Raw genomic sequence first — 22,010 nt, 5'->3', positions numbered from 1 at the left:
TTGTAGAACATGATTAAGGTGGACTCATGATAAGAATAGAGATAATTACACAATTTATTTTCACTGCTTATTATGAATAATACATACACACTGATCCGCCCATACACAGATTCGCACACGCAAATTCAAACTCCTATTCTATATGGTAATCTACACATACATGTATATACACATATATATAGTACATGATACATAAGTGCATACAGTACATATATCCTCATAAGTATCTATTAATGCGTATCAGTTAGATTCTCTTTGGGCTTGTTTTTATCTACTTATTCTGAAAGAGTTGATAGAATTATGTTCGCTATAGATCTCATTGGATGATGCATTCCATTAAGCCTACTGCCAGCAGGCACATTTAAAGAAATATCATCTGATTGATTGGGGTGATGAGGCACTTAAAATTAACCTATACATTTTCCCAATACTTTTAACGACGTCTGCGATATTTTGCCATGCTTCTCGTCTAGCCCTCGCAGCGTTAGATTTCGCCATGATTATGGTCTTGAATTCCTCATATGTGTTCATGATCATCTCCTGCTCGTCAGCGGAGTAAAAAGAGGCTCTTTCTTTGCGTTTATTTGCCGTTGTACTGTTAGAAAATCATGGTTTTGGTGATCGACGCTTCCCTCTTTTGAAGTAGGACGGACACGCGCAACGATCCTGTTGTCTGACATCTGGTTCGAATTAACGAGACTGTTTGAGCGCGGATCAGCCTTTGAGGAACCGAGATAGCCTGACGTCAATCATCGAGTTAATTTAAGCTGGATAATAGGACATTTGATCGACTTAGTTGAACCACGTAAGAGGAACGGGGCCCAGATGTGCTGTTGGTAGTGTGTACTCCACCATGGAAAGGGTTCGGGGCTGTGGTCGCTGTAAATCAAACACATCGCTGGTTATTTCAAAAGACTCTTTATTGTTCCAATCACAGACGCCTCTTTGTTGCATCTGTAATGGACAGTATATAAAAACACATGATAAAGAAAATATACAACAGATGTTTAGCACCAGGTTCTTCAACAGAGCGCTGATCACAAGACTGGGCCGCCCCCCACATCCCTCCTGTTGAAATGGCAACCATAGCAACACACAGACACACTACAGGTTTAGGTTTTGACCTACAGCCAGACATCTTGGATCTACTTTCCCTCTAACGTGATGCCGATCCAAGGTTAGTGTTAACGGCTCATCTCTCTCTGGCCTCGTCTATCACATGGTTGATATTTTAAAGAGCAGTGGGCCGAGCTGAGCCCCAGTGGAGGTACGCGTCTCGCTGAAACACAAACTAAAGGGAAACCTAAACAGCAACACGGTTCCCACCTGCATTTAAACAGTAAGTAATGCTAGTACGTTTATGATAAAAACTATTTAATGCTATTATAACAATTAGGGATCTGTTATTTTTCTGCTTCATTGAGGAGAACAAAGCAGGTGGGAAAAAAAGAGCAATATCCTTTAAGATCACATTACATGGCTATGGAGAAAAAAAACTACTGAAGTAACATCCCAGGCCATCGTGTACATCCATTCGTCTGTCAGAAATAAAATAATTACTACATATGGATAAATCATCTGGGTTTGTATTGCACCAAATCGATTCTCTAGTTTTACAGTAGGGTTTAGTAGTGGGACACGGGATGTGCAAAATATGGGGAAGGAATCTGTGTAGTGGGGTTAATAATCTCAGATGGGATAGTGCAAGAAGTAGATCCGACACCGACATACAGTATCTGCTTTGGGTGAAACCGAGAAGATACATAAAGATAAAACAAGACGGATCCCACAAACCAACTAATGAATCGGGTTCTACTCTGCCTTTTTCCTCATCGCTTCACGTGCACCTCTACATGTTGTGGGGCTGAATATGTAGTCACTCAGAACGTTGGGGTTATCCGCTGTTTGGTGCCAACACTTGAAGATGTTTGAATGTACAGCTGGATGGCCAATTACTGTAGTTCAATACACCATGTTAAAGTTTGGGGCCCATACACAAATAGTGATTCGGGTGAAAGATTGGTTGATTTAAAAAGAGTTCTTCATTCACACCACGTTTTGGGCTACTGGCTTGTAATACAACAGTGACTGAAGCCTCAAAGAAAAATATGGCAAGCAAGGGTCTGATTGAGAGAATGTCATTCAATTTCAATACCATTTTGTCAAATTGAAAAACAATTATAAAGAGCAATTTGGAATTTAAACAGTGCCAAAGTAAGGGGGACTATAAATTACGTTTTGAAAAGAGGTTAAGATTTACATTAAAAGGTCACTGCCCGATGGCCTTGATAATGAGGTATATTTTGGGGGAGATGGCACCGTCTTTCCATACAGCCACTCTGAACAGGGCTCACGGTAAAAGCAATGATCACAATAAAACGGACGTAATGATTTGATCTACTAACGCGTTCAGAAAGACAAAGGCAGGTTTACAATTAAAAAAATCTGACATTTCTGTACATACATATCCATGGATAAAAATAGTGCAACATCAAGCATTTGTTAAGTTAGACTGCTACATAATTGCTGAGTGTAAGACTTAACCATAGCGGGATGGTCAGTCCACGTGGTCAGCTCAATGTCCAAAGGCACCACGTTAAACCACAGGCCCTTTCCCAGGTAGGAGGCTTCATGCTTCATTTAGTTTTCTGTCAGAAAAGAAAGAGCACAACTTGATTTTGTGATGGTTTGAAATGAAAGCTTGATAAAAGTTGATACTTAATAAAAGAGAGGTAGTTACCAAACACAAAGTCGCACCACCGTGGCCCGGTTAGGCCCCTCATACGCGATTGTCTCAACCTCTTCGCTGGTGGTGGTTGCGGTGATTCAGTAGACACAACCCCAGGACTTTTGTATTTGCCTTTCTGCCTCCCCGCCGGCGTCTCATCCGGCTCCTGGACTGATTTAGGTTCGGAACTTGCGAGCTCTCTTTTTCTTTCAGTTTTCACAGCTTTAACAACTCCTACCAGTTCTCTCTCCCTTCCTGCAAAGAGGAATGCAGAAGGTGACCCGTCATCCAGTGTCACGGTACAGGAGTCCCACTCTTCCTCAGTTGACTCGTTGTCTGGAGAGTTGATCTTCCTCAGAAACACCCGGCATTCCTTCAGTGTCTCGGGACTCCAGGCTTTAGAGCAGAGGTTCTGCTCTTTGGTTACATCCACAGACTCCCGAGTTTGGTCAACAGAACAGTCCAAACAGTCAGACAACTGATCTTTTGCTGATCTGCGCAATGATTTACGTTTTGGTTGTGGTCCAGTCACGACATGTCCATTTGAACGTGTAGCTACTTTCATGTTTTTCTTAGTCCTTTGCCTCTTTCGCCACCTCTCCCTTTCGTTTCGGGTTAGGAACCTTGTCTTTGCTCTACATAGAGTGGTCCGGTATTTGCCAAATACTCTTCTCCGCAATTGAGCTCCTTGACTGAGCCTGCCTGTTGGAAACGTGGGAGTGAAAAGTTGTCGCCTGATCTTGTGTGTTGGCAGAGATGCCTCATTTCTATTCCTCAACCTTTTTTGAGCCTGTTGGTGTTGCAAAGGACTTTTTGGCACCGTTTTAGCAAATTTCTTGATGTGTTTGCGGAGTCGCTCTGCCTGAGGGCTGTGGCAAGCACTCTTATTATTGGCAGAACGAGGGAAGTGCATGAATTCGTAAGGATTACGGGAGCTTGCCTTCTTGACAATAGCCAGAGACTGCGTCTCTGTGGTCTGCATGAACCAGGAGCAGAGCTGCTGCCTGCTGCAGGACCTTGGTTTGTCAGGAGGACAGTCAAACAGCATTCGGACAGAGGAATGTTTTGAAGTCCTGGTACAAGAACTGTTGCCTTTAGTGCCTAGATTTGATTTAAAGGCAGTTTCTTTTCCTTGGTTCTCCACAGTGTTTGAGACCCAAGTGTCAGAGATGAGTCGTATTCGCCTGGCAAGCTCTTGGTTCATAGTCGGTTCCTCAGCTGATGCCGCCCACCACCTTAGTGTCTCTTTTGGAGTAAAGATCGAGTCCACAGACACCCCCGCCACTCTGCTCAGGTCCTGAGAGATGTTGTTCCTTTCTTGTCCGCAGAGCCGTCTTTTCTCCCTCGACGTCTCTACACCACTCTGTTGCTCCCCCTGTCTCCTTTCATTGCTGGCCTTGTTTAGCAGAAGTTTTTTGGAGCGCCGTAGGAGAGCATTGCTGTGGCTGTATGATCTAGAGGTGGCAACAGCGTGCAGAAAGTGGATCGAGGGCTTCCTCACTCTCATTGAGTGACGCACTGCTACCGGCTGATTTTGCGGTTTGCCTTTACTTTCATCCTCTGGTTCAACCCCTTCTGTTTGACGAATTTTGCTTGTTGACTGACGACTGATTGTCCAGGGCTCTTTGGCAGATTTGAAATCTGGTAGGAGAACTTTTCTATGAATTTGTGTTTCCGGAGACTGCACAGTATCCTTATTTATCTGAATTTTACGCTGCCGAGGCGACACTGTGGTTACTGTGACTGAGATCCCAGAGATTTTAACTTTTGCAGGTCTACCTGGTTTCCTTGAGGGTGCAGAATCATCCCTCTTTTGACATTTGATGTTACTGCTAGATTGAGGGGCAGACTCTTTTACAGGGCCGACAAAATTTAATTCCTCGGGAGATTCTGTTGAGGCTGCTTTGATATCACCTGAGCTTGTCTTAGAGTTGTGCATTAAAATGCCCAAGTCACCTTTTAGGCCCACTGCTTGCCAAGCATCATGGAATTCTGTTTGCAGCTGGTCAAAGCCCTCAGACACCATACGTTTGTTGGCGTTGTTTCGCCTTGAACGGCCATACACTACTGTTATTTTAAGGTTCTTGTTTACATTCTCCTCAACTTCAGACGCTACAACAGATTTTCCATCTACCGTGTTTGCCCCCATTACTGAATCCACAACCTTCTCCTTGCGTGGTCGACCAATTGGCCTTTTTACCTTTTGCTCAACCTGTGGTCCCAGCTTCTTGGGCCGGCCCGGACGCCTTTTTGGAGTGGTTTCATGGAAAGATATCGAGTCACCTGGTGATCTCTGGCTCTCAGCTCCAGCCAGACGCTTAGTTGGAGTACCTTCGCCCGATCTTCTGGTGCCTATTTTAGGTGATGACGAAGCTGACTTGGGCGAAGACTTGGCTGGTGAGGAAGAAGACTTGGGTGATGAAGAAGCTGACTTGGGTGATGAAGAAGCTGACTTGGGTGATGAAGAAGCTGACTTGGCTGGTGAAGAAGCTGACTTGGGTGATGAAGACGCAGACTTGGCTGGTGAAGAGGCTGACTTGGGTGATGAAGACGCAGACTTGGCTGGTGAAGAGGCTGACTTGGGTGATGAAGACGCAGACTTGGCTGGTGAAGAGGCTGATTTTGATAATGAAAAAGCTGACTTGGGTGATGAAGGGGCTGACTTGGGCTTGGGTGTTGAAGTAGCAGATCTTGCAGGTGAGCTAGCAGACTTTAGTGGTGCAGAAACAGATTTGACTTGTAAAGTGACCGGCTCAGTTCTCTGGCTTTTTTGTTTCTCAAGTGTCCCTGACCATGAAGACTCTATACATGGGTCAAAGGGTTCCTGTGTAATAGAACCGGAATATGCTGACTTCAGACTGTATCTAAGCCCTTCCTTATCCTTTACTGGTGAAAAAAACATGAGCTTTATCGGACTAGTGTACTGGACTTGGGAGTTGGGAAGGCTCTCGACACAGGTAGCAGACGCCATGGTGACATCGGTATTTGATGGGTCTTGGGGAGTTCTTGAAGTTGCCTTTGAGCCCTGTAGTCTTTTTAGAGAGGACCGAAGCCTGCCATCTGTCTTATCGTCCGGGCTCTGTTTTGTAGGACTCTTGTCTTTGGCAGCTGCAGTTTGTGGAAAGACCTGGTTTGTAGTGAGACCTTTTGACTCTGTGTGGGATGGCCCACATTGTTCTTCATGTGTTGATTCAAAGGTAAGCTTCCATGTGTGCTCAGGTGAGGACAAAGGGGCTTCACTTCTTGATTCAAACTGGGTGTCCTCAGCCTCTGGCTCTTTGGATAAGGCACCCAGGAAGCTAGATGTCAAAACCTCGTCCTTTTCTGTTCCCTGGTTAAAGTCCCTACTTTCAGGGAAACATGCAACATTGTGCTTCTTCCAGGGCTCTGTGACATAAGAGGAGAACCGCTGTGGGGGCACTATATTTCTCCTGGATCTCCTTGTGTCCTCCGAGTGGTGTGGTTGACATGTCTTCCCATCTCTAATAGAACTATGGCAATCTTTACCTTTACCTGGTCTATTGTCACTGTCAGGGCTTTGACCAGGTGGGGCTTCTTCATGGTTTCCGTCTCCCTCAGGACCACTACCTATACCATCTTCTTTACAGGGCCTGCTACACTTTTTTGCTGGGCTTGCACTCACTGTTATCCCCTGTGTTTGTACATTGTCTCCCTTTGAATCTTGTTTGCCATCATTTCTCTGCAGCTCAGGGGTCGGTATTTGAGCGTCTGAGAGGGTAAGACATTCTTCCTCACCAGATATGTTCCTCTGTGTCGCTTCTGCTTTAATGATCTGAACTTCTTCCGTTTGTACAACTGTCTGTATGTCCTCTTTTACTTCATCCCTTTCACTTTCTGCAGTGAGAATGTTCAGTGGTCCCTCCCTAACTCTATAATTCTCTTCAGGTTCCAAACCTACCTCCATTTCGCTTTTAGACTCCTCTTTAACTAGGTTGGACTCTGATGAAGTGGGTGATTTAGTTACAGTAACATTTCCATCTTTCACTCTTGCCCTCTTTGCTAGTGGTCCCTTTCTACTACTGTAGCACTGGTCAAACATGGCAAGGTCTCGCTTAATTTGTAAGGTGTGCCTTCTGGTTGAAGCATCGTCGGCAGGTGTTGCTATAGCAGCAAGGACTTCTTGGCGACGCCGGGAGCGGGTGTTAGGTGACTTGGGCTCTTTACTATCATGGCGATTGAACAGCTCACTGAGATTGTAATCACTAGCGCTGCCTGTGTGAAGCACGGTGGTGATAATTTCAGTCAAATGAGCATCAGCCTGACACTGCAGGTTCTGACTGGTTGAGGCGCACTGTTGCTTCTCCTTTTCAGAGACATTAACAGCTGTTGCAACCAGAGGTGGATCCTTCTCTATAGGTCCGATTGTCTCCAGTTTCTCACTGAAGCGATTCACAACGTCTTGCAGTGAAGTCCCACTTGGGTTCTGCTCAGCCTGACTACTTCTTGGGTTTCTATAGTCTCGCTCCCCTCTTGCAGTTGTATCCACATCTGCTTCTTGGTGGCTTGCATTCACAAGACCATCTTTAACCATTGGGTCAGCTTCCTCCTCTTGTCTATGGTGAAGGAGGGAGGGTGGCTTTTCATCAGTTTTCTTATTGATGTCAGAGGGGATAGGGGACAGAGGAGGAGGAGAGGGGCTCTGCTCTCTCTTTAGGACAGGACAAGGGGGATCCCCATCTCCAACCCCTCTTTCTATTGTGTCCCTGAACGGCGTCAGACAGGCTTTGTTTGAACAACAGGGACAACAGTGGGGGTTGTGTTGGTTACAGCAGATCGATGAAGAAGGGAATAAGCTAGAGGAGGGAGTGCACAGTGAGGGGGATTTGGATAACGAAGGAGAGGACGCAAATGAACACACCATGTTGTCGATACGACCTACAGCAAGGCTTTGGCAGGAAATGCAGTGCAGCCTCTTGGGGCACATAACAGTGTAGGTTCCCATCCTGCACCGCTGCACACAGCAGTAGCTGGAGCACAGAGCGTCACTTTTACAGTCTGTTAAAGGGTAGTGATGGATGCTACGGTTGGACTTGGAGTCTCCTGGATGACACATTGCGCTGCCATGACTTTGATTATCCCAATCAATTAAAGGGCAGTAGGGGCTGCTGTTACGACCTTTGCCGTCACTAAATGGTACTGTATTAGGGCTAACATTATCCTGTGGGCTTACGCCACAGTGACAGCAGTGAGATTCAGTTTGGCCTACAGGTCTGTGATTAAGGAGCAACAGCAATTTCTCCTGACGCGCCAGCTTCAGGATCTGGTAGAGTAAAGAACGGTGTGCTGAGCAGAGCGAGCTGAGAACAGCACCCAATGCAGAGCTCTGGTGAGTCCCTCGCTGTCCCAGATCACCCAATTCTTCCACACTTGATGGCAGCAGGGAGCTAAGAGGCAAAAATAAAAAGATTGGAGTTTTATTCATAGCTGAGCCCAGTTTAAAATGCCAAACAACAAATACATACTCACACAGACTAACAGGTCTGATTATGTTGTGAGCAACACGATAATACACTTTATATTGTGGTATTTCCACCATGGTCTGGTACACGATCTGCACTTAATTTGTATGTAAATATTCTGTAATCTGCTGGCCTGTTTAGTGAGGCTAACGTTTTTGGACTTTAGCGGCAGAACCAAGAAAGACACTCCAGCAGGCACCTATTCACCACAGTCAAACATCTCCATGCACTATTATGTTGAACTATGTCCCATCTATAAATTCATTTGACAAGTTTTTTATTATTGCTGCATTATAGAAGTTGTTTGCAGCCAACTACAGCCCACTGCATTGTCTACATTTGCTAACATCATTAGAATAACACCGTAGTAAACATTTTGAAACCCACACAAAGTGAGTGCCTCGTGCTACATACACAGCCACGGGTAGTTCCACAATTAAAAAGAAGCGACTGTCCTCGTGAACTGTCAATAATGTGCAAGACCCTGAAACAAATCATGATGTTAGTAAAATGATGACAGCTGGCCACTGATTAAAGAACCGTTTTATTGATGAGTTGCTGAAGGCAAACGATTGTAGAACGCTCCAAACTAAATGTTAACTTCAACAGCACTTTCACCGACAAAACTAACAAACCTCTAATCGTCAAATCAACTAACAGTTAAATCAGGTTCTGTGAGTGATTAGTTTCACTAGAAAAACAAGTCATTGATTTTAATATCATTAAACTAGCTTAAATGTTTAATTATGGATAATATGTCCAAGAATTGAAGTGCTGTATAAGTCCAGCCCTGGTCAGGGTTCAACTGGACTGGATGCAGTACAAGTGGGTTACATTCTGTAGTGTTACTGTTACAAATGTTTTCTTCTTCTTCTTTTTTTTTTTGAATCACTTAAATAATTTAATCTCAACATAAGCACTAAACAACCACAATAGTCAAGGGTCATTTTAGCACTACATAAAAGATATGTGCTAACATTTAAAAGCGTTCATGCAGCAATACACACTTCACATTTCATCAGAGTGCCCTATTACAAATCAATAGTTACAACTAACTAGTAAAATCACAATCAATAAATAAGTAGGCAGCAACAACACAAAAGGTTTCTACAATAAAAACGCTTCTTATAAATCATAGTGCAATAATTGATTGATGCATAAATAGCAGATTTCTGTTCAGTCCTTTCAAAGATTTACCAGCAGAGTTCAGTCCAAAAGAAACTAGAAATGCCTGAAGCTTGAAAACAAGCCCCGGTGTGTTCCCAGAATACACTGCAAAGAAACTTATACAATGAAAGACTTTTTCTATTTCTCAAGAGGTGTTTAGGCTTGTTCACAAACGGGCTCTTTGATATAAATAGCAGATCATTCCCAGAGTAGACACATCATGCTGCACTGTGCTGTAGCCCCAGACACAGGCACTGTGTACTGTTAAGAGTGGACACATTCAGGAGCGCACACATCAGTGTGTGTATAGTAGCCAAAGTTACAAAAGGTTGAAATGCCAAAACAACCTGACCAAAAAACACGGTTACCATTAGCCTTAAAAATGACACATAACACATACAAAGATAACCAACAAGGACAAAAGCTTGCACCCAGAATCTCTGCTTCCTGGTGCAGACTAACAACATGGCAGATCTCCTGGAGATGCAACGTGGCAGAATTTCAAACGTATAAAATAAGAAATCTTCCACAACGAAACGGCCGACTGACTGTCTAATAATTTACTTGACAGAAATGTAAGTGTGGATGATGGCAATGCATTTACACCTGTGTTCTTTTTTCCTTGAGAGACAAACGGCTCACAAGAGTTCCTAAGCTAAAGCCCAGCAGATCCAGCATCGTAACACAGAGGCCTTGATGTGCAACCTGACACGCGGCTGTAGGCAGATTAAGTTCAGAGGTATATATATGTGGCAACGAGGTTAGATAGAAATAGAGAGAGACAGACAGGCAGACGTCAGAGTAAAACAAATCAAGCAGCTTTGTGTGGGTAACCCTGAACTGCTGCTTTGGTAGCAGCACTGTTAATGGAAATAGGCCCATCTCAGTGGCAGACGCGAGTGTAGATGCAACATTTCCCCCAGACGCATACAGAGAAGCCTGTGAGCCTCGCACTGAATCAAGTCATTGTCCCACCAAAAACTACTGGAACCTCCAGTGGCCGACAAAAAACAAACACCGCTAACGTTTAAGCTGCGGCGCCACACATCACAATACGTGTCGCCTTTTGGAATTTCGGCTCGTTGAAACAGGCTTGTTGTAGCTCCGCCCCTTTGTCCCGGGGGAAACGCTCCGGTAAAGTAACGTTCTAAGCAGCAGTCATGTATGAGGTTTACAGTAATGCAGAATCGGTACATATCTGTGATAATAAAAGAGCATCTTTTTACAAACGGAACACTTACACAACAACGTACATTTTTCCCAAGCTTATCAGCGCACATTAGAAAACATGCTGCACAGTTGCATTCCAACTACACCCGATACAATGTTCAGACTAGCTTAGCACAAATAGAGAGGAGAACTATGCAGACATAAAAATGGCTTTCTCAAGCTAATCTCTTCAACGGAAAAACTCAAAAAGGAGGTTGTAGCCACCACAGCGGATTATACTGTACAATCTCCCTGTTTGCAGAGATGTCTAACGATAGCAAAGAGTTTTTCATCTGTTATAATGGCTCTAAGTCACTTCAGTGGCCTAGGTAAAATACCCAGAGAGAGATAGAAAGCTGCAAATGACAATCATCAACGCTCCATTAAGAGAAACCTGAATAACCTAATAATCTAACAGCTAGCAAACGTGAGAGTCACACTTTGTTTCTCAGCTCTACGGAGTCCACCATTGTGCTCCTCACACTCCATCCTGGGCAGTCTGGTGGGCAACAATCAATGTCTGTTTTTCCTCTTTCAAGAAAATTTAAATCATAGAGACATGAAAACAAAGTTAGGAACTTCCTGAATGTCTTTAAGGATAACGCTGGTGTTATTTTATCCTGTTAAAACCCCCAACAAGACCAAAGCCAACCACTGATTCATCCTGAATAGTACGGTCTGTGTAGCCACAGACTGATGCTGCGGACACCTCTGTGCCTTTGAACTCCACTGTCATCCAATAAGGACTGTAAACATACAACCTGCAGCACAGGGCACAGTAGAATATCATCAGTTGCAAAAGTAGTGGATAACAGTTTCAGTCATAACCGATGAACGTTTAAGACAAAAATACTTCTTTATCGCATTTTGTGCCAACAATGTGCACATCAGCCACTTTTCCATCAAAGAAAAATGTAAAAATATCCGCCTTTGGCTCCACAGACAATACAGGTTAGCAGGATAAATATTCTGTTTTGGTTTTGGTCTTTCAGTGGGATTTGTTGATAAGTGTAAGCAGATAATATAAAGCAAGCCATATCCTTTAGCATCTTTTAGCTTTAAAGATAACAACTGAAGCTACGAGGAGTTTGTGGACTTGGGGCAGGGCCCTGTGAACAAAAGCTGCAATGAGCACCGCTGGACCTCGTAGCCGCTCTGATCCCAGCCCAGGACAGAGCGAGAGAAACAGCTGAAAGCACGACTGTCACGTTACAGACACAGAGTTAAAAGACCTGAATATCAATATCCATATATATTTTGTAAAGGCATGTGTTGTGTTAAACAAGTGTCTCCAGAAAACAGGTGTCTTGTCAAAGGTGATGAGTTCAAGTGTTGAGGAGTTCTGTGGTCTAGAACATCTTAGCGTCAGCAGCTGAGGCGAGAGTCCCTGAGTTAGTGGAACCGGTCGTGGTACCAGAACCAGACGAGTTGGAATTGGACGAGCAAAAGTTGGCAGATTTCTTCTTGGGCGGGTTCTTCAGTGTTCCAGTACGCTCTTTGACTTTGTATTCCAGTGTGCTATGGGGCACCCCATAAATCCCCTGGGCCTTGGACACGCTCATGCGACCACCCATTACCATGGTGATGGCCTCCTCTAACAGGTCGTGGTCGTACTGGCGGTATCTCCCGCGCTTCTTTCTCGGTTGCTTGTCTTTATCCCGGACGCCTCCCCCGTCTTCTGAATCATCCAGTGAGGACCCCCGTGGTCCCAGGCGATGAGGTGACTGGTTGGCACTGCCTGGACAGCCGTGTGGTAAGATAGGAGGTCTGAGTTTGAAGAGGGTCGAGGGTCTCGCGGTAGCTGTCGATGGACTGCCGAAACCCTCCATTGATGAGGTACGTTGATTTAGGTTGTCTGCCACGCTGCCATTCTCAGCTGGGATGGACAAGGAGCGGACCTGAGGAATACGCAGGGAGGTGGGTGGCTCCAGACTGGGAGTGGGGCTTGCTGGGGGCTGGAGAGCATCCCTGAGCTGGGGGAACGATTTCTGCAGACCGCACGGCTGGTAAAAGGTAAGAGAGGAAGAGGGGAAACTCAAGTCTCCGTTCTCCTCTGCAGCTCCTCCGATTTCTGCCCGCTCCGCCCACGCCGCCACCTTCTGCAGAACAAGACGGGCTTCGCCGCCCAACATTGACGACATCACATTATATGACGTCACTTCATCCCTGAAATCTCTGCTTCCTGGTGCAAGTTGATGTAGTATCCCCAGCCTTCCCTCAGCCCAGCCGTCCAGACCTTGCCTCAGGGTGTGAAGGGGTATCCCATAAAGCAATGCGGCCCGCTGCTCCTGCAGCCTCCCAGAACGAATATCCTTCAAGGCCTTGGACAGCAACCCCTCAGACAGCTCCAAGCTCCTCTCAATGAACTGCCTGCGCTGCCTCCTAGGGATGGGAGGACCAAACAGCAGGGTCAGGATGGAGGTGATGGAGGGAGTTTGATTTTGGCATAGGGGACAGGGGGGGTGCAGAGCGAGGGGTCCACTCCTTTATGCCTTGTGTTGGTAACATCACTGCGACTGTTATGTTTCATGTCTGTCTGTTCTCACAAACATTCTTTGTGTGTGGCAAAGCCACTTCACGTCCAGGTGGGACAGTCTGTGAATGGCTGGGGTTACTTTGGCGCTCACACACATGCAACCCTTGTAGTTTTGTGATATCCTTCAGTGAGAGTCCTACATGCTTGAAGGTTGAATTATCAAACTCATCACAACCGGATAAGTAAAAAAAAAAAGGAGGCGAAATCGTTATGAGGTAATGCAGTGTTCTCCTCATTGTACAATCCTGAGCTGTTGGCAAATGTTATAACACGGTGCCATTGCTGTGACGTTACCGCTCAAGAGATAAAAGAGTCAACCCCATAGAACCAAAACACCGAACACAAGCTAGCTCTTCATAATGACTAGAGAGGAACTGATCAATGCAGTGCCAGACAGAAACAACACCGCGTTGATGCTGACCCTCCAGTCCTTGTCATGCTTTACACCTTAAAGTACATTTAGTAGACAATAATGCTGGACTCAGTTAAAAATGGGGATTTCCTCATATTTTAAGTCACGTTTAAGGCTACAACCACACCAATACGTTTTCGTTTTCAAATGTATAACTCTTGCTACATTAAGGCCTAGCATCCACACTATTCTGGCGTTTTGGAACCTCTAAAACAGATTCATTGAAATGAAAACGCCAATGGAGCCATTTTAGTTTGAAAACAGTGTGATTGTCTTTTAGTCTGGATGGGTAGAAACGGAGACCTTTGATGAAAACGATGACGCAACACCCACGTTCACTTCTTGATTGGGTCTCATCAGTCACGACAAGTCCTTCCCGGATTCGTCACGCACCTATCATTTGACCCTTTCCCAGAAGAAACAGGACATGACTCGTGATTACCAAGCGACGACCGGTGGTTCATTTAAACATGGGTAACAAATCACAGGGGCGGCCGACATTGTTGTCTATGCTAGCAGCTTTTGTGCAGTTAAATTCTACATTTTATCACGCTACTGCTGCCTACACACGCAGGAGGCAAGCAATTCCTCAAGGGATTTTCTAGCTCTGCACTCAGCCCCGCGGAGAGGAAGTAGGAAGGCACTGTTTGCGGTTTTGAGGAGGGTGATGGACATAAAATGGAGGACTTTTCTTTTGTTATCTATGCTTATTTAGTTCTACACAACTATTGTGAAATTCACAAAGAATCTGTAAACGAAGAAAAGCATAAAAGCTCTCCAGTATGACCACGGACAACAACAGAACCGGGGGAAAACAAGTGAAACCTGTGTTCACTCAGTTTCTAGACCCATAATATCATAAACTTGTCTGTTTGAGTGTGTGTGGGGGAAATATAGAGGACCTTAAGTATGAAACACGACCATATACTATAGGAGGCAAAATAATACGCCGTTGAATTTTCTGTAACTAAGCAACCAACCGCAGAGTGGACAATCTGCTTCCTGTTTCCACCGGCACTACATGCCCAGTGCTCGTGAATGGTCATGTGTATTTTCAGGCGAGTTGATATAGACGGTGATCATTTCTAGAATGGTACTTAAGTACTCGTGTACTGAGATCATTTTTGTTTTTAGTGTGGATGTAGGCTTCGTCATGCCGAGTTCACGTAAATGTAATATTGTATTCAAGTAGAACCCCCAGTTTTAACTAATAGTAATGACAGGGCTTCCACAAGGTCAAATACCACTACAATTCATAGCCAGAGGAAATCCAACAATACAAAGAAACTCTTACCCTGAGGCTTTATGGTTAGATGATGCATTTGCTGAGCAGGCAGAGTTCCTGTTGGAGAGGTCGAGCACGCCATCTGTTACAAGAAGAATTCATTTGAACTGGTTTGAGTTGCAGTGCTTTGGTACCTTCAGTGGTACAACATCAATGTCAAGATCTAAAAACTTTAGAAGCTAGAAACATCTCTTCATTGGCTTTAAATTGAGAATGGGTTTGATGCTTTCCCTACCCGGGTCACTTTCACTCTCTTTCTCCTCCCCAGTTCGGCTCACTGTGAGGTCCAGAGGGGCGTCTGATGGTTGTGACAAAGGTGATGAGGTCCTTGTTGTAACACCATTTGTACTGGTGTGGAGTAGGCACTTGGATGCGTACTCCAAGGCAAACTGATGTATCATCTTCTTCATTAGCTCCTGAGCAACCAGAGGGATGTTGGTATCACAGCCCAGGGACACATCTAATGAAGACACAGGTGCAATAGAAATAAGAACAAGACCGGATGAACAAGCAGGATTTCGGTTATTCTCATAGGACAAGAAAAGAGAGGACGTTCTGTTTTGTTTTTTATCCTCAGAGACGTTTTTCTGATATCTTGCTTTCAGGAATCTATTGTGACACAAATCTCTCCCAGGGTCTCAACACGTTAGCAGCAAAAGCAACAAGTGTCTGCAAAATTGTATAAATTACAGGGCAGTAAGTATCAAGAGTTGGGAAAAACATCCATCTTTCAAACTTTGAAATATGCCTTTTGTTTACACCCTGGTAGAGGTGGGCAATATGTAGGAATCCATCCATATCTTTTTTTCTGACCAAGGACAAGTACTAACATTTGGGTAGTTACAGATACCGATAGAGCGTTGTTTGCAGTAAAGATGTTAACAATTAACTATTTAACCGTGCTATCAGTTAAACAGTTAAAAACTCACAGTCCACATTAAGAGAGCCTCGGCCGGAGTTGTTGCTAACTTCGGGGTTAAAGTCCTTCACTTTAATCATCAGCTGGCTGACGAGCAAGACATGAGAACTTGGCTTGGCTCTGGAGTTGAAGCATTTATTCGCCAAAATAAAGTGCATGTTACTGGCTGACTTCATGCTCCTGATCACATTCACGCTCCCTCTCGTGATGGACCCATTAAAGGGACTTAACTGTATAGCGACTATTTACTGTGTTTACTTCAGAGGAACAGATTGTAGTACTACATTTACTTAACAGAAAAATGTTACGGGTTACGTTGCAGATTTGACTCCCAAAATATAACAATTAAAATATGATGCATTATTATTGATGAAACAATATTCGAATTGAAAGCTCCACCTTGAACAGAGGTTAGGTCAACTTAAGTGCATGTGCTGATATGGCGTCCCTTTGACTTTTCACTTGACGTAAACACTTGAATGCAGTACTTTTTCTAATAATAGTTACACTATTACTAGTTTTACTTAAGAAACATTTGTCAGTACTTCTACCACTGCTAATACCAACATTCCTAGTTAGAGAAAAGGGTGAAACGTAAGCAAGACAGTGTTTGCCTGGGGCCCCCAAATCACCAAATCCAGCCAAAAAACACATCCAGGTTGAGGTTACTCACGATCACAAACATTGCTGGAATAAACTTGGCGCGTATAAATTCCAAACATGGGTTTTAGTCGCTTGCTTTGACAAAACCCCTCACAGTTATAAAGTGGAGCATGGATTTAATTAGCGGAGGTATTTCTCTGGCCGTAACATTATTATAAGTTAGTATCAGGTCTTACAGCGGGGACAAAAGTAGCACTGCCTGCAGCATCAGTAAATACTCTCAGCCGAGCTATTCATTTCAAAACGGATTAGTTGCTTGCTTTGACAAAACCACTGCCGTCATAAAGTAGAGCATGGATTTAATGAGCGCAGGTATTTTACCAGCGGTAAAATATGATATAATATACGTTGGTATGGCAAAAACGCACACAGTTTGAGCTGCAATTATAATATATTATTATTAACTACTAATGCCAAGTATTGTTTTCATTAATTTCCTAATCATTTATACGTACACATTGTATTAGGACACTATGGGCAATGATGTAATTTAATGATCAGGACTGATTTTGGTATAGTGTTTGCATTGATGTGATGTGTACTTTGATTTGTTAGGAAGGCACTTTGCTGGATTAGCCACATTCCTGTCTGGTTTTCCATTAATTATCATAATACCATATAATCTAACTATGAAGCAAGAAGTCTCCGTCTGGATGTGGGTGTTGCTTTGCATATCTCGAGAACCGTTCATCCGATCTCCTTCAAACTTGGCGGGTGTATTGCTGGGGACCAAAGGACGTGCAGTGTTGAAGTTGTTGGGATTTGGACACACGATACGTTCAACATTAATGAACTTTGAATAAACACGCTAACAGCGCTCTGTGCAGTAGCGGGGTGGCGCTTGAGGTTTCGGCAAGCAATCTAAACAGCAACGTCCCAAACAGCACTGCGCTAGTATCATTTAATCATTCTATTTACCAATACCGTGATATAAATGACATGAACCACGATACAGAATTTCATCCATGTGATTAAATTCCATTTATTTTTCTGGTGAATCCTTGGGAATACTTCAAGGACCCTGGCCACATTTATGGGAACACTTGAGCTCGAATATAATCAAGGAATTGTCCCCTGGTGAAGTGTTGACCAAAGTCTGAGTTATCCAGAGGAACAAAGACACAAAGACTGTTTTGTATTCATTTAATTCACATCCATGGCAGCAGCCAGGTCAGAAAAGTATATCTCATAAAACCGAAACTAGTTGTATAGCGATAATGGGATTTGCCAATTTGTTCGATGCTCCACGAGGCGAAACAGAGTCTGGACTCACCTTTTTTGTGAAACACAGCTTGGAGGATCCTGTGTGCTGATTGGCTGCTCTCAGAGACGGTTGGAGCCTGACAGGGAGAGTAATCAGAGGGGGAGGAGAGGGGCGACGTGGCTGCAGGTAGATGATCCTACAAGGGAAAAAAGTTACATCACTGACAAATACGTATCCTATGACACTCTATTTAACATCAAACAATACAATTAGAACAACTGTCAACAGCCACGGGTTACTTGAATAGGCTTGTCTAAAGGCAAAATACAAACAGAATGTGTGGATTATCTTGACTTAAACAATCCTTACACTGCTGAGTTTGTCCAGGGAAAGGTTGCAGAACGAACATTGAGAGCAACTTGTTTCCGAGGACCAGTCGTCCACCTCTTCAGGTTCACAGTCTGAAAGACACAACGACATCAATAAATGAGGGTACATAAAGGATCAAACAGCCCCGTACCGTGGTCACAATACAGGATTTGACAAAAGGCTGTAGTGGTTCCCAAACTGGATCATCACACCAACTTTATGCCAAGAGAATACTTTAAATGATAGTCATATTGTCCGACCATAATAAGACAATATATACCACAAAACAACATATATGCTTCAGCCAAGATTTTGCTGTATGGTGTACAGCAGGCAACACTTACCAAAGATCTCGCACTTCAGAAAATCCTTTAAACAGGTGTGCCGGATCGCAAACTCTGAATGTGAGAAAACCTAAATGTGCAGGATTATTTTTTGGTTCCTTCACTACATGAATTATACTATTCTTAATCTATCTGGTTGTAGCTGACAATTGTGGGCAGAAAGGTAGGGCTGCACAATTAATCGAATTTTAATCGCGATCACGATTTTGGCTGCCACAATTAAATGAGCATGATCGTCTGCGATATTGATGTTTAAAATACGTGCTCTGCTACATATGAAATCAAGCGCTTCCTCAAATAACAGTCAGCCAACCACCAGGGGGCGAACGAAATGGGAGGTGTCATGCGCGCACCCTGTAGAAGTGGGAGAGTAGAGAGACGGGAGCTCGAAGGACGAGTACTTGTGCTTACACTTTATTTACACGCCGGCATGTCATGTCTGTCACTACATGGTCGCGCGTTTACAATTCCCCTGCTCTCTGCATCGCGCACGGTGGTGTTCCGCCCCGATCCACGCGCACGATGCAACAGTCGCTCTCCTGCGAGTAGCACCCCCCCCCCGCCAAGCATCTAAGGTCCGGTAACTGGTCATTAATGAATAATCGTGATAAATAATCGTGATCTCAATATTGATCAAAATAATCGCGATTATGATTTTGGCCATAATCGTGCAGCCCTACAGGATGGTGTCATATTGGAGTGGTTATTTTATCTATGAATGGTCTCTCAATTGAACTTCTAGAAAACGTATTATAATATACAGATATACATATATATATAAATATATATACATACATATATATACACACACACACACATACATACATGTATACACATATACATACATACGTATACACACATACATACATATGTATATGTGTGTGTGTGTATGTATATATATATATATATATATATATATATATATGTATACACATATACATATGTATACACATATACATATGTATACACATATACATATACACATATACATATGTATACACATATACATATGCATACACATATACATATGTATACACATATACATATGTATATGTATACACATATACATACACATGTATACACATATATGTATACACATGTGTATACATATATATATACATACACATGTATACACATATATACACATCTTAACTGAGAACCGGTTGTAAGTGCTAGCGGTCTGTGATAGCGAGCTACAAGCTAATGGCGATAGCAGGGCTACTAGAGTGGTGAATGTCCCCGTCAGATGTAACGGATGAAGTTGCAATGATCTAACATGCTGCATTTCAAAGCTGTCTGTACCTGAAGTAAGCGTACACATTTTGACTGAGAGCCCAAAAAGAGTGCATCAAAAATCTGATTTCATCACATCTATAAGAGGTAATATTATGACAACAACTTGGGACCAAATGATGGTATTGCCACACAATGGGCAATGACGCACAGGGCAACATTTTGGGCTGTCCCCACCGGTGCTTTCCCCCCCACCACTAAATGCCTGTGAGCCTAGGTTCTAGGGAAAGTTTCATCTAAATCCAGCATCTTTATCTATGCTATCCAGGCGTAAGCCCTTGTTAATAAAATGCATTATTGTTTAACTTATTATATTTAAGTGGGAGGAATTAGGTGCCAGTGTGCCATTAACCTCTCGTCTAGCTTTGGGTTAAAGTGTGATACCATGCTGCCTTCTTAAATGAGCAAGGTTGGTGGTGCCACTGGTATGTTTTCAATGATATAACTATGTTTATACTTTGTTGTTGTTTAACTGGCTAGTGAGGAGTGGGTCACATGCACAGGGGACTAGTTTAGAGGTGAAATAGATTTGCAGTTCCATGCCAGATAAAACCCTGTGTGTTCATAGGGTCAGATGGACTGTGTGAGAGTGAGGGCATCATCTATGTAAAAATGGCTGTTTAATAATCTAAGTGGGGGAGGGGTACAATTTAATCATCTATCCATAATTCTAGAGATAACTGAATCTCAGTACAGAAGAATATATCACCATTCGGTAGCTGTGAGTCCCACTGTAAAAACAACCACGGTAACATTATATCAACGCAATACTAAATGTATGTTTACAGTGACTCAACCCACCTACACAGTCCTACAGCCACAAATACTATGGAACTAAATGCGCATCTGAAAATGGAAAAATGCTGATTGGTACAGATAGGGTTGAGAAATAATTTCTTTGTTGGGAATAAATATAAAATACAACTATGATTACACAAAGTGATGAAGACTTTTTTTGAATGCACACACAAAAACCCACCATCAAACAAACTGAGGTCCCTCAGCAGCAGTGGGCCATAGATTCCCTCCAGAATGCTTTCGAACCCTGCAAGACAAATCGAACAGAAACCATCCTTCAGTACTGACACGGACAAGAGATTGTTGCTTTTCTTCGAGAGCCAAACTAGACCAGTTTGACGGCAACGAAACGAATCTGTCATAGACAGCTGTCACCGACACATGTATTGTTTAATAAAGAGCCCATATCATCATTTATTAAGCAAAACAAACAATGCATATGATCCGTGAATGGTAGTAACATGAAGATTTCCATTTGGTTGTTGGTTTAGTGCATTCAGAGTTTAATGTCACTGTGCTTAAACGTCACAAAGCAAAATAAATCCAGCTAGCTTCGGGTGAGCTAGCCTAAGGTTACCGGCTTCTGTAGCATAAAAAACAGCGTTCAAAATAGCAAACGGTACGAGAAAAACCGTCACCCGAGACCACTGAAACGTCCGCTTTTCTCATAATGCACTGACATTAGAAGCACGAACATTGCAACAATCCCCTCCCCCAAAATAACAGCAACAGCGGTAATGTTAGCATAGCATGTTAGCCGTTCATTAGCATAGCCAACATATATGTCAATAAACAAATTTAGCTAACATTGGAATTATCAGTTGGCTACAAATGTATGATACGCCTTAATACTACATGAACGATATCATCTCAGTCATGTAACAAAATCTGACTGAGCTAGCACCGGCGGATAGGAAGCTAGCTTAGAGGGACAAAGAAAAATGAGCCAACTCGAAGGGCTAGCCAGCTGGTAAATATTAGCCTGCCAGCTTAATTTAACTGTTGGCCACCTATGTAGTCAGGCTACTGGCTAGCTTTTAGTTAGCTAGCCTAAGCTAGCAATCAAACACAGATTGGGATAGCGATCCCTCAGCTACCGGGCGAAATCACTTTGAAGCTCGTTGGGGTTTTTTTTTCTCACAAAATACGAAACTGCAAGTGGATCATACCGACGCAGTGTATCAATTTGTGTCGCCAAGAATCAAGTTCCCGCCGAAACCCTTTCCTTTCGGCCGTGCATTTGCAGCACTGCACGGTCGCCATTCTGCTGCGTCCTTCCCCCCTCTCTCTCCCTCCGTCTGAGCGACAGGAAGCGGCTGTGAACGGTCTACAGCTGCAGCGCTCGACTGTCACGCCCACGGCCCACCGCTAGAGGGAGATTAGCTTTAGACAACAAGGGGCGTTTTTTGCCCTAAATTTGGTCTCGCGGATAAAACAGACTCCCACTTTCTTAGGCTGTTGAAATATTATTTTTCAGTGACTTCAGTAAACTACCTTAACTTGTCTGTTATGTCTGTGTTATGGCTGCCGACTGTCATTCCATGAACCCAAACCAAAGTTCTTGTGGCATACTCTGTTAAGCGCATACTGGTGTCCCAGTGTT

General features: G+C 43.6%; 1 protein-coding gene across 1 annotated transcript; it reads right to left on the bottom strand.

Moving 5' to 3' along the window:
• Positions 1-11,861: 11,861 nt before the first annotated feature.
• On the bottom strand, positions 11,862-21,694 carry lcorl (ligand dependent nuclear receptor corepressor-like). The gene is made up of 7 exons (XM_079158756.1): positions 21,577-21,694; positions 20,589-20,654; positions 17,973-18,064; positions 17,673-17,799; positions 15,053-15,277; positions 14,827-14,899; positions 11,862-12,966 (listed from the first exon to the last, which is right to left on the bottom strand). Exons 1-7 carry the CDS (start codon positions 21,668-21,670, stop codon positions 11,934-11,936), a joined length of 1,710 nt encoding a protein of 569 aa, XP_079014882.1. The 5' UTR covers positions 21,671-21,694; the 3' UTR covers positions 11,862-11,933.
• Between the last annotated feature and the right edge of the window lie 316 nt (positions 21,695-22,010).

Source organism: Pholis gunnellus (genome assembly GCF_910591455.1).
Source record: "Pholis gunnellus genome assembly, chromosome: 5".
NCBI classification, from domain to species: Eukaryota; Metazoa; Chordata; class Actinopteri; order Perciformes; family Pholidae; genus Pholis; species Pholis gunnellus.
Note: the sequence above shows the minus strand (reverse complement) of the source record. Positions and strands in the feature narration are given on the sequence as shown.